This window comes from Liolophura sinensis, chromosome 1, assembly GCF_032854445.1.
Source record: "Liolophura sinensis isolate JHLJ2023 chromosome 1, CUHK_Ljap_v2, whole genome shotgun sequence".
Classification (NCBI taxonomy): domain Eukaryota; kingdom Metazoa; phylum Mollusca; class Polyplacophora; order Chitonida; family Chitonidae; genus Liolophura; species Liolophura sinensis.
Window position 1 is genome coordinate 78,909,211 of NC_088295.1, and position 12,564 is coordinate 78,921,774.

Below are 12,564 nucleotides of genomic sequence, written 5' to 3' on the forward strand. Positions count from 1 at the left end.
AGTATAAAGGCCAATTTTATCCCCAACACATTCTCATGTTTCCTTCGACATCATTTGAAGATGCAGTCCAAACCATAAGACCTACCATTTAGTTGATTTGAAACTGGCGAAAAAATAAAATATAAATGGGAAGGTTGACATTTCACTTCTCTGTCTGGCAGATTGCTTTTTATTACGTGCGGTTTCGTATACAAATTGTAGGATTTGCATAATCTGACAGAAAAATGAAAATGTGGCGAAGTTTCTGAAATTAACACTGAAAATGTTGTTTTAGTTGACACTCAAACGTGACGTCACTTCACAGAGCTGTCTTCTAAAGATGAAAGCTATCTTTACTTTTACCCCGTATTGTTGTCATGTTTCTGTGCGATTTAACTCTTATGATCACTGAATTCATTGAATTGACAGGAAACAGAACTTGGAAGACTAAGTCAAACATGTTCTTCACGCTGAAGAATGAGATTGAAGTCAATGAAGCTGTGGTTTTGACAGTGAGTTATTGTTGTATAATCCGATCTCTGTCACTTCTCGTTCATATGGACGATTGTCGTACCGACTTGCAAAATTTTGCAAGCGTATGAACAAGTCGCTCGATTTCAGGAGATATCTACAAGTTGTGTCGGATATCATTTTGTAATGTTTTCAGTGAATTAGTCGAATTGTATACAAGTTGATACAACAAATCTTACCTTGTGAACGCGGCTGAATGCTTAGGGATATTCAAATCGTTATGATTCATCGACTCAAAACAGAAAACGTGCAGCGGGAAACTGCAAACTGGCGTCAAGCGACTGGTCCAAAATGCGGTATCAGCTGGAAATGGACATGCTTGCGCAAATGTCGTGATTTATTTGAGGTTTTTCTCTTTTCTCAAATAATAATAACTTAAAACACCTTCTCTACAAACAAAACCCCACGTCTTAAACTTTGACATGGTACATAGGATCCTTCAATCAACATTCACAACTGCTTGGATCTTTTGGAGACACTACTGAGAACACAATGACTCCAACCAAAGCTGTAAGTCAATCCATATTTTTCTTTAGCAGATAAAGGAGCTAAAGGTCAAGGCTATACTTTTTGTGAAATGGTTTTAATCTGTATTGAGTCATCAATTAAACGACGAAGCAGAGTGTTATCGGTGGTATATTCAGTCACTTGGGACAATGTTTCTAACTGGTATAACAACTTTTCTGTGCATTGTTAGAATGTGACAGGGAAAATTAAACCTTAAACATACGCTAAAATGTCAGAACTGTTTTGTAATTGACCGCGGTCCCAACGTCGGTTTCCCTGACAAGGTCGCAGACTATTCCCTGGCCTAAATTGTGACCGTTACAAGATGGACGTGATATGTTAACCACAGACTGAATATCTAATAGAGTAAACTTTGATGTAAGAGAAGGCTTGTCTCGTCTTTCCGTATTAGACGTCATTGATGTGATCACGGCACTCGGTTATGATGAAGGTTTGCAAAGAATACGGGAGGTATCACATTAGATTCGTTCAGAGCGTTAGTAAAGTCACAGATAGGCAAGTAACAAAGGAGGAGATCGTTCAGGCATTGATGTACACTTTAATGCATAATGTGCATTAAGGCTGTGTGCCAGTAGACTGGGATCACATTACTGTTGATCCGGGTGTGAGGATTCTACTGGTGGACGCTGACCTCGCTCGTCTTTGTCTGAAACATATTCAAAAATGTTAAACCTTAGAATAAATAAATATTTCACCTGGATTTTGATTTTAAAATAAACAACAGTTAAGCACGTTATAAAGATAGCATCTTGATTTTGTTAAACTAAACAACAATTAAGCCCGTTATAAAGATAGCATCTTAAAGGCTTTAATAAAAGACGTTCACATGTATTTCATGATAATACCGAAAGCAATACGATATACACAGTAAAAACTAAATTCCAACTTTAAACTGAGGTGCAATAAATCCAGCATTACTCTATGCACTCTTTAACACATTTGAAAATTGTCTGCATGTCATGAAAGTTTCACAAAACAGTTCTTTTTTCGACAGTGTGACTAGTTTAAGCGTCTATTTTGGCAATCGTCAGCTCGAGTTCAAACTCGAGTTTCCCATTTCCAATACGATCATTATCCTACGGACAACATACGTATTATTTGTTTTAATTAACAGAAGCAATCATCAGTATACGCCTACCTGAGACACCGCAGTTTGCCACCTGTTAAACGGAAGCATAAGCTACTTGGAAAGCCATCGAGCAGATTTTGAAGTAAATCTCTGGTTCTCTCGGTGTCTCCACTTGTGTTTTCATCATCTGAAAGAAAACTCGCAGGATCAAAATAGCTGAACACGGTAATTGCGGATTCACGACGTTAATAGCCACTTAAAAACGTTAATGTCTAATTAATTTAAGTAAAGTGTACTATTTTCTTCGCCAAGCCAATCGGCAGTGCATCGGATGCATTTGAATTAATAAAACATTGCGTCTTTGATCCTAATTAAACAGGAAGGCAAAGCAAAACGACCGAATTCACACACATTCACTTATGTTTTATAGGCATTTCCTTATTAAAGTTACCCAATAATGTTGGAAATAGTGTCCAGGCCGTCGCTTTTTACGGGGTAATCGAATCTCACAAAAATCACGTAGGCGGAAAGAAGAAAGAAACGGTAGCGTTCTAGGTGAACAATTTTCATTTTGTCGAAAGGAAAACATATCTTTTCAGGGAAAAACTATATTACCAGTGTCTGCTATGTGAATTTAAATGTGTCATTCATATATCACGCCCTCTAATTGAACCGCGGTGAATCAAAACATTTCATAACTGAGTCTTTCCTGTCTTGCCAAGGGAATTTCCTTACAATTGTACAGATGTATTTGTGCTCCGACATTTCACTCAACACCATTATGTGTTTTGCGAGTATAATATAATTTATTTGCCGTTTATCAATACAAATGATAAACTCCAATGAAAGTTATACAAATATCAGATCATCGAATACACATAAAAGATAGAGTACAATATGCTTCATTACAGAAAGGGAGCCAGCTTGACCTCCTTGATGACAGTAATATTTCAGGCCCGGAAAAACTTTTCAAACTCAGTATGGAAGTAATAACTTGTTGGGACTGTTTTCAGATTTGGAAATGAGGTCTCTAATACTTCGCATTTTCAGCCTCCCAAAATGGTTTCGAGGTTGTAGGACTCGTCTGTCAGTTCGTCGGTCCGTCGGTCCGTCCGTCCGTCCGTCTGTCCGCCCGTCCGTCCGTCCGTCCGTCCGTCCGTCTGTCCGTCCGTCTGTCAGATTGTCAACAAACAGTTTCCCGGCTTCTTTTCATACCGCTCCATCGTACTGAATATAAAGTTGGTACAAGGCCTCACCATGACAAGTTACAGATCCAGTTAAATTTCCAGGCTCTTTCGTCCATTTTTGACAAAGTTGTGGCGGATTTTGTTCTCGTTTGGAAAGTTTTTCGGACTTTCGCTCAGAACGGTTGACCAACACTCGTTACAGGTCTGGGAAGCAATACTCCAAGAGTGCTTGTCTGTGTAGGACTGCTGGTAGGTCAATCTGGTCGTGCACAATCTCTACAACGTCACAGCGAAAGCGATATTGTTATAGTCAGAGATGGAGGCTTTTGTGTTGCCCTTAGTTTACGTCACGCCTATTGTTGTAAAATAGTTTACAAGATAATGTTCCATAAGAGTCAAAAATGTTTTAACGCTACTTAAAGCAGAAAAAATTAACAGCTGCCATTCACAACAATTTGTTCTGTGGAAAAAAGCCATGGTCTAAAGATAATGGGACAATTAAGGTATTTGGGCATACAACGCGTTTGTTTAAACTGTGGAACTATGTTTTCAAAATGCAAGAGGAATCACTTACTACTCCTTTTCACTACTTAAGTACTCATCTATCAACTTAGTATTCATTGGTTTTATATGTACACAAGCAAGGGTCTGGTGTGTTGTATGCATTAATCTCATCTGACTACCAAGTTAAAAGCTTACTTTTGCTCCCGGCAAAAATATAAAAACTTAAACATGTCATAAACTAATAAATGCCTCGCGAAAAATGTCCTTCTGTAAAGGTGACAACGTCAATACACACTTTCCATCCTTTATTATTAAGTCTAAATGATTTATTTGTCATTGAAATGTTTTTGTACAGAATTTGGCTTTAAAACTATTTTAACGGCCATTCAATCCAGTTCGAACCTTTTAAAATTGAGCTTAAGCAATTCACAAGTAACCATTTCAAACAAGAGTTGTTAGCACATTGGGATGCTCCATGAACTGTATGTTTATCCAGATAACAGAATTACTGTGTGAATTTTTGATTTTGTATTAATATTATACAAACCATAATTATTGTAATATTCAACAGCAGCCATAGACTCTGAAATCGAATATTTTCCTGATAATTTTGCTTTTATCACTAAGAAAAGCAGGTCGCTTCTGCTTTCTCTTTGAGAAGAGCCCATCATGATTCATGTAAGGTCGTGGGGATGAGGTAATCGATGAAATGAGTTTGCCATTTTGCATTTTCCTTAATTGGATCATGTCAACCGCATCACTGTGGAACGCAATGCGGGAAAATCTATGCCCCAGTTGTTTGATTTCGGAAACACATTAAATATTTAAGATAGGTTTGAATTTCAACTCCATGCCTTAGTTGTAATCACTTTCCTGCGAGTCAACGATCAGTTTCAATCCATTTGATTGTCTTATTGTGCTTAACTTTCAACGTAAAAAAAGGAAACCAATAAGGATATTGAAAAACATCCGGGTTGTTCATCGGGTGAGCTAACGGTTGTTTTTATATGGAAGATGGAATTGTCGTGCGTATGGATATTAGTTCTGGCAATTTAGCACCGCCAAGTGTTATTTCTTGACATTTCATTGTAAGGTTTTTCCTCACATGGTCGTACACTCAATCTCAATTGTTTTCTCATCCTGTAAACATTGGCCAACTGCCGACGGAAGGTGGAGAAATAAAATTTATGGTCGTTGTAACGTTATAGTCCAGTGTTTCCGTTTATTTTTACAGTCCATTTTGCAAATACCAGTTGAATGAATGTGTACAAGTATTGGAAGTTTTCTGTAGCCGACAGTACCTAATAAAAGATTATTTTTTTAAATTTTAAAATATCGGCCAAGGCCCGCACTGAAATCTCTTCGTTTCTTGCCCTCACATAACTCATCCCGGATTCCGTCTTTGACTAGTCACGGCCACACAATTCTGATCATAACACTGCTCAGTTGGCCACATTAAAAATAATTGAAAATGGTGTTGCAAAACTTTAGTGTCAATTCTTTAAAAACCTTACACGAAAAACGCACGATAGTATGGCCACTGAGGAAAGCCCACAAATATGTGCTTTGCCACATTTTCCACTGAGTAACGTTTTCGACCGTCTAATGTAAAATGTTAAATATCATAGATATGGTTGGATTGCACCAATTTGAGCTTTTTGAATGCTGTTCTCTCAAAGTGTGCTAAACTTTGTCACTAAGTGTGTGAAACGTGTGCATTCCAACATGAGGAACAGTACTTAGGCTTCAGAGAAAACATGTAAAATATCCTCAATAAACTGCATGCGAATCCTGATCATCAAAGGTAGCCTTTACCTTAATTGGTGGCTTTGCTAAATCTGCGAAATATCATGATTTCGTTTTTTGTTGCCTGCATAAGGGTTTCTTGGCACTCATGTAATTGTCAATGCTTTTATGTCGAATCCAGAAGCACTCAACCATGTCACAATCTTGCGTGACGATCTCAGCTTTCGGATAATGCAATAACTTTGATGTAAGCAAAATTGTTCTTATCTCATTACAATTTTCTATTTCAGGCTAAAGGCTCACGACATTGATAACTTTTATAAGCCTTCTATGTATATGATAGAAACAGAATTCACAAAAAAGCTGTGATTTACATTGGGCATATTCTAAATTAATTCATATGATACACTTCTTCAGCAACTCGAAAACACGGTTGTCTACTTTACTGGTAGTAAAGGAAGCGAAAATTTGCATAAGCAGATTCGTGGCTAAATTACCAATAAGTGATCACACCTAGATTGTTACATGTCCCCTTCTTATCGAAGACATCACATAGGCTCCACTTCAAACACTATCTGCTATCAATAATTATATGTTAATTAAAACCGTATCAAGGTTATTAGATATATACAAAGAAAGAGTTTATTCTCAGGAAAACACCTTTAAGACTTTGAATGGCGGCTGGAATAGGAAAGTTCGCGTGTCAAGGGAAGCTTCAATTAACAGCCGACTCGGGCTGGTGTCAAAAATGTAACTGTGAGTTGTGATTTCATAGAGATAAGCCGAAAAGGCAAATAGATGTTGGCTTACCTGAATGTAGTTGTGCGAGGACGTCTAGTTCGGGATCTAGCCTCTTACCGAACCTTCCCTGAGGTCTCCACTGGGGAAGGGCCTGAACAGTGAAGATGTAGAGAGAGGCTAACGTAACGAGTACCGTTATCAGGCTGGACGGCCTCATGTTCTGCAAGAGAAGGGACAAGTGCGCGATCAGTCTACGTTTTACTTGGTGTTTTTTTTTTGTTAACAATATAAACATCACGATAGGGTTGTTACTCGTAATTTTCAACATTGGCCATAGATAATTTCACACGTGTTGTCCATAAAAACTTCATTAACTCTTGCACAATGGGTGTCACTTTAATTGTCAGTCAAGCTATATATCAAACAATGCTCTCAGTCTTAAACTGCAATACTGGAAGTACACGTTTTCTGTTGATAGTACATTTTGCTTTAAAATTTCTGCTTAAAAGCATTACACAAAATAATATGCAAGAATCTGCGTGATAGGATAAGCTAGATATGTGCAGTATCTTTATCCATTTGATAACGTTTCCCCAAATTTGTAAAAATTCTCCATCTGCCCTTTGACATTTACAGGCGCATTACAGAATGGCTTTTTTTTATTGCCCTCCAGGCGATATGCGTTTGTTTACCACAAAAGCCATTCTCTTATTGCGCAAAGCTAATAATTGACTGACTGATCGATGATATCAACGCGAGGTGAGGTAAATAATATTCGACTATAAAGCCTACATTAGCAACCACGTAACACCATAGAAAATAATGAAAATATTTAGCATATATTTTTGCCTCATATCTAATTATCAAAAAATGAAATAAAACATGCACTAATTTTACATGAATTACGCTTTATTCAGACCCATGAACAGTTATGCACTCTACTCATTACTTATTATGTATATATACATACGTCATTCCTTGAATGTGATGACCGCGGGAACTTTTTCACAACGTTACAGCCATATACAAGCATCACTCACCTTAGTGTATTGATACGTCTAGCAGCGATGAAGAGACTGTTTTAAAAACGAAGGTTTGTTCTTTTGCTTGTGAAAGAAAAACGGTCTTCGTCTGGTGTTCAGGATAGTTCCAGGATAAGTTTGGCGTTAGATCCGTGGACCTTCGCTGATCCAACTGGCCATTGGACACAGTACAATACAACCTCTTGATCTGTCGCTCGGCCTCGCCTTCTCTAGCCGATGGGAAGCTGTCGCTTTTAGGTAACCGTCTAATCTGCCCGGCTCGATCTCCTGCTGTTTACTTAATACGTGCTTCATAGATTAGAGACTGTAACCTGCGTGAGGCGACAGAGATGTGCGCGTGAGAAGCACACCCACGAGGAGTTCTGCCAAAGTTACCCCGCTGACGTCGATAAACAAACCGCATCAAGTCAAGCAAAACCAATCCAAGGGGAAATAGAAAACCTTTATTTTTGTTCGATTGCGATCATCTTCTGATTAAACCGGGCCGGGAAGTAATTTGTCGAGGCACACTGAATCCGACACTTCGAGAGGAAGAGTAGGAAGTTAAGTGGACAGACCCATTAGTGTTTCCTTGGTTGACCACTTAGAGCTGAATTAAGAATTTCTTGGACTTATTCGGTAGGCATCAGTATGATTCTAACAAAGATGGGGCTAGCCGGCGAATCTACGTTCGCAGGCTAAAAACGGTCGTCGGTTAAAGAGGAAAACAAGGCAGGCGTACAGCTTCCTACAGATGACAAAAGAGAACAGAGCACCTTACAGACTTGGCTTGAGATGAAATAGTCATAAGGTGGCAGTTTAGCGGCAGTAATTTCTAAATGCTAAATGTCACACCAAAACGAAGGAAAAAATTTGAGCTTATATTATATATATGTATAAGAATAGATGTATATAATATAAGCTCGAATTTCAGAAAATTATAGGAATTAGAAAGTTTTACTTCTTTTAAGGAAATAAAACTATCGAATGACGTATAAATACTTATATAAGTTATGGAAGATGTACGCTTACAAAGTATTTTTATGACAAATATTACAACGTTTAATTATCTCAAGTTCTATATGGTCGCTCATTTTATGATGATATTCTTCTTACGTCATATTACACCGATTCCCCATCCTTCCATGCAGCGGCTGTTCACGTTGGCTGTATGTTGTTTTCAGTGTGAGGCAGAACTGGTTTGATTGTGCCTACGTGTTGGAGAGTACCAGCCAATCAATGATAACCTACTCACAATTATAAAATGTCTGACCTGATGCCTTTCAAAAGCATGGCTTTTTATCACATCCCTCTCGCTTTTGACATACATGTATATCTAGCCGAAATTGGGATCATAGTCTATATCATACACACTAAAGGGTGCAACAACGGTTTCTTCCAGCCTTTCTCTTTAGTTTTAGGCAGCAGTGTTGAAAAACGAATTGAAAAGAGTTATATTAATGTATATTTTATACGTCGAGACAGACATTCGTACACCAACCGTCAGCCAATATCGATGTTCCAGGTAGATAATCACAAGGCCAATTCCTATCCGACGTTAAACACAAACCGCCACAGAACTAATAATGTACATAAAGTACGAAATGAGAACGCAATCATGCAAAGAAAAGCAGTCAACAGTTTTTCAGTGGTGTTAGGAAGACGCAAGGCGTGTTCTAGGCGAATGAAGGAAATCAGTATATAAGTTTTCTATAATAAAATATTTGGGCTTTGATATTCATATATCCAGCGCGGTGATCTAATTAAACAATATTGAAGACTGAAGATACATCCCCTAATCCCGGGTTAAGCGGAATTAAACACAATATTAAAACCAGGCAGAGTTGATCAAAATGATTGGGTGGAGGCTGACATTATGACGTTATGCCGTCATAACAAATAACCGTGAATGCTTGTCAAAAGACCTGACTGATAAGTGCAGTGTTCAAACACTCAAGGTAAACCGGTTTGAGTGGCTAAACTCGTGGGGGGTTTTCGTCAAATTTTCGTCTGATATACATGTACAGCGGATTTCCACAAGCGAATGGCCTCAAAGGAATCATTTTTCCAGCTTTTAGCAAGTTATAACAGAATTATGTTCTGTGTTCTACTTTAGATATCAAACTTCAAGTCGTGCGGTATTGTGAGAGACACACTGTGGCAAAAGTCGATGTCTGCTGGGACACATCCCGAGTGTGGTCATAAGGTTATGATCACAAGTGCAATGAATTGTTCCTTCATTCCTTTCATAATTTGAAGGATGCAGTAATGGTTACGTCAATTAACGGAGTTTGCTGCCGTGATATCATTTTGCGATGACTATCTATATAGAAATCTGAAACTAAGATTCATATCCGACATCCATATACCAATAGCGATGTCCTAAACACGAAGTGGAGCCCCATTTTAAGCTCTGAATGATTTACCCAAAGGCTAGAGGTAGCGCTAGGCTTGTGGGTTTTAGTGGCTCCATGTTGATAGATTTTCTATCTTCAGAGGTTGGACCGTTCAGACCATCAACCATATAGCAGTTTACATCCTGTTCAAACTTTTACAAAAATATAGAACGTCCGTTTGATTTGATACACTGTCCTTGGGTACTATAAAACACGGTTCTTTCGGTTCAAACCTGATATGGTTAAAAGTATGTAATTGTCGAGGTTGCTCTTCAAGAGAATACTTATTTGGTGATAGAGAATTAATGGCTCAAAGAAACCTGTTACTGTATTAATAAAGGCCGTAGGTTCGGTCCTAATTTGGATTTTTACTTTAGCGAAACATTTAGGAGTGATTAAATAAAGTAAAACACTGTATTAAGTACAGGGTGTGCAAAGTTCCATTCCCAAACTAAGAAGGCAATAAAAGGGACTTGCTCTTTGCGTGGTCCTCAACGCTGAGATCGGGAAACATTTATCGGCAAGAATTTATTGATTTATTTGATTTATTTACTTGATAAATTGATCGCTGTTTTACACTCAAGAATACTCTAGAGCTAACTGACATGGTAGTAGTATGTCGTCATTAACTTAGGTGTGACAAGCTTCATTTTTGCAACATCATGCATATAACGCTGCATATAATAATGACACACCTTAGTAGTACAACCCAAACAGTCATGAAAGCGGTGTTAATCCCTTTGAAAGTAAGCATATACTTTGTCAGTAAATTAAATGTCAAGACCTCTGCCTGCCCATAAAATAAGAATAATAACACGCTTTTAGAATACAAAAATGACAATATAAAGATGAAATGAGAGTGTTATGTAAGGTTTACATGAGGTATCCTTGATGGATACTGCAGACACTGGCCACTAAAGTGAGAATGACACATTTAATATTCAGAGCTGTGGTCTCCACACTTTCAGCCTCTAATCTGCTTTGCGTTATTTGCACGAGCTGTGTAATGGTAAAATATAATAGAATAAGGCAACGTAACGGTGTAAGCTCACATCTTCTGTCTTCTGTTTTCTTCATGAAATAGCAGTCGTGTGAAAGAAGGCCATGTAATATATAGGTTAAAAAATGAATCCAATACTCGTCTATTCAACCGTCTCCAACATGCTAATACATGTTTGTTGTACACAGCTTTTGGTTAAAGTCTCAGCCTGAACCGAGTAGGCTTCTGCCTTACTTATTTGTTGAAGTAATAACGAGCATAACCTGCTTCGAAACTTGCAAAATGCATCTCAGGGTATGCACATATGGGATATTTGGAAGAAAATGTGCGGATCTGAACATTAACTCTATCTTTGTCCCTCTTGTGCACAACACAACAACCAGCCCATAAACGTAATCCTCAGAATACATAGAATATACAAGACGTATCGAAACTATTCACAAATTAAATTCTCTCTTAATTTGCCGTGTTATTTTTGACTGGACAATGGCAAAGGCTCGAAACTTTTTAAAGTAGGCTTACAAATTAAACCAAACTAAGACCCAAAACAAGTCTCCCGTATTATTCTAGAGTACTTTAGCCACTCTTCCGAGAATTTCTAACAATATCAGTGTCAAATTATTGAATCATTCAGAGTTTATTGTTCATATCAGTTATGTATTTAACTGTTCAGTGGCATAAACTAAGACATTTTCAAAAAACAAAAAACAAAAAAAAAAAAAACAGTTCATTTCCTCTATTGCCCCAACGACAAGCAGCTGTATAAATCGCTTATTTCTGTTATCGGTCACTCTGTCGGTCAGTCCGTCGGCCAGTCTGTCGGTCAGTCTGTGAGTCAGTCTATCGGCCAGTTTATCGGCCAGTCTGTTGGCCAGTCTGTTGGCCAGTCTTTTGGTAAGTCTGTGAGTCAGTCTTTCGGTCAGTCTTTCGGTCAGTCTGTCGGCCAGTCTGACGATCAGTCTGTGAGTCAGTCTATCGGCCAGTCTGTGAATAATTCTATCGATCTAATGTTTGAAATCCTATCGTAAAACATGAATCAAATAAATAAATAAATAAATAAATAAATAAATAAACAGGGCAGAATAGACAGGTCTGTCGTGGAGAGAGTATGCTCTTAGCAGTCTCTAAAAGTATGTTCTTTACCCAAAGTTCTAAAAGCTCTCAGCTTTCTCGATGAATTTTAAAGTCGTCACTAGTCATTTAGTGTGACATGAGGCGTGAAGGGGGTGGTCGTCGGTTCCTTACATTTTCTCACTCTAAAAGTGCCTGGTCTTCCCTCGTTAGTGATAATGAAACATACGTTTACTTCTCAGTTCTTTCTGAATCAAAGTCACGCATCATTCAGTGAGCATAATCAACATAGGCAAACCAGAAAATTGGCCGTCAAAGAGAAAAAAAATCATAAATAAAGCGTCAAGCAATCAATAAATAAATATCAAGTCAATGACAACAAACTCGAAGATACCAACTCCACTTATCAACTCACCCACTCCATATATTTACAACAGCAGCATTAAGTAGAGAATGCTGCGGCAGAACGCAATAGCATATTATGAACTAAGCCGTTATTTCTGATTCATTTAGAAATGACCAGGGAAACATTACCGCTAACATAACCTGTCGGTTGACTGCCAGCGGTTTCCCGTGCAGGCATAATGGTTTTTTTTAATATATTTTTTGATTATTATTTTATTTTTGCGTTTTGGTATGTATATATAAAAAAAAAATACAAAATAACAAAAAATAAAAACCAATAACCAATAAAATAAAGCCCGATACGGTTTTAAAACCGAACAAAATAAAAAAAAATGAAGAAACAGCATGTATAGTTGATATGTCTTTATGTAACTGATTGTTGTTT

The 12,564-nt window shown here is 37.8% G+C and overlaps 1 protein-coding gene across 1 annotated transcript; it reads right to left on the bottom strand.

The window, feature by feature from the left end:
• Window positions 1–1,021: 1,021 nt before the first annotated feature.
• On the bottom strand, window positions 1,022–7,568 carry LOC135462103 (uncharacterized). Its single transcript, XM_064739463.1, has 4 exons — window positions 7,326–7,568; window positions 6,355–6,505; window positions 2,177–2,294; window positions 1,022–1,684 (listed from the first exon to the last, which is right to left on the bottom strand). Exons 2-4 carry the CDS (start codon window positions 6,500–6,502, stop codon window positions 1,621–1,623), a joined length of 330 nt encoding a protein of 109 aa, XP_064595533.1. The 5' UTR covers window positions 6,503–6,505; window positions 7,326–7,568; the 3' UTR covers window positions 1,022–1,620.
• Between the last annotated feature and the right edge of the window lie 4,996 nt (window positions 7,569–12,564).

Coding starts and splice junctions, on each gene's coding strand:
- LOC135462103 (XM_064739463.1), bottom strand. CDS start 6,502: ATGAGGCCGTCCAGCCTGATAACGGTACTCGTTACGTTAGCCTCTCTC. Junction 2,295..6,354: donor CCTCGCACAACTACATTCAG/GTAAGCCAACAT, acceptor GTTTTCTTTCAG/ATGATGAAAACACAAGTGGA. Junction 1,685..2,176: donor GGCAAACTGCGGTGTCTCAG/GTAGGCGTATAC, acceptor AATATGTTTCAG/ACAAAGACGAGCGAGGTCAG.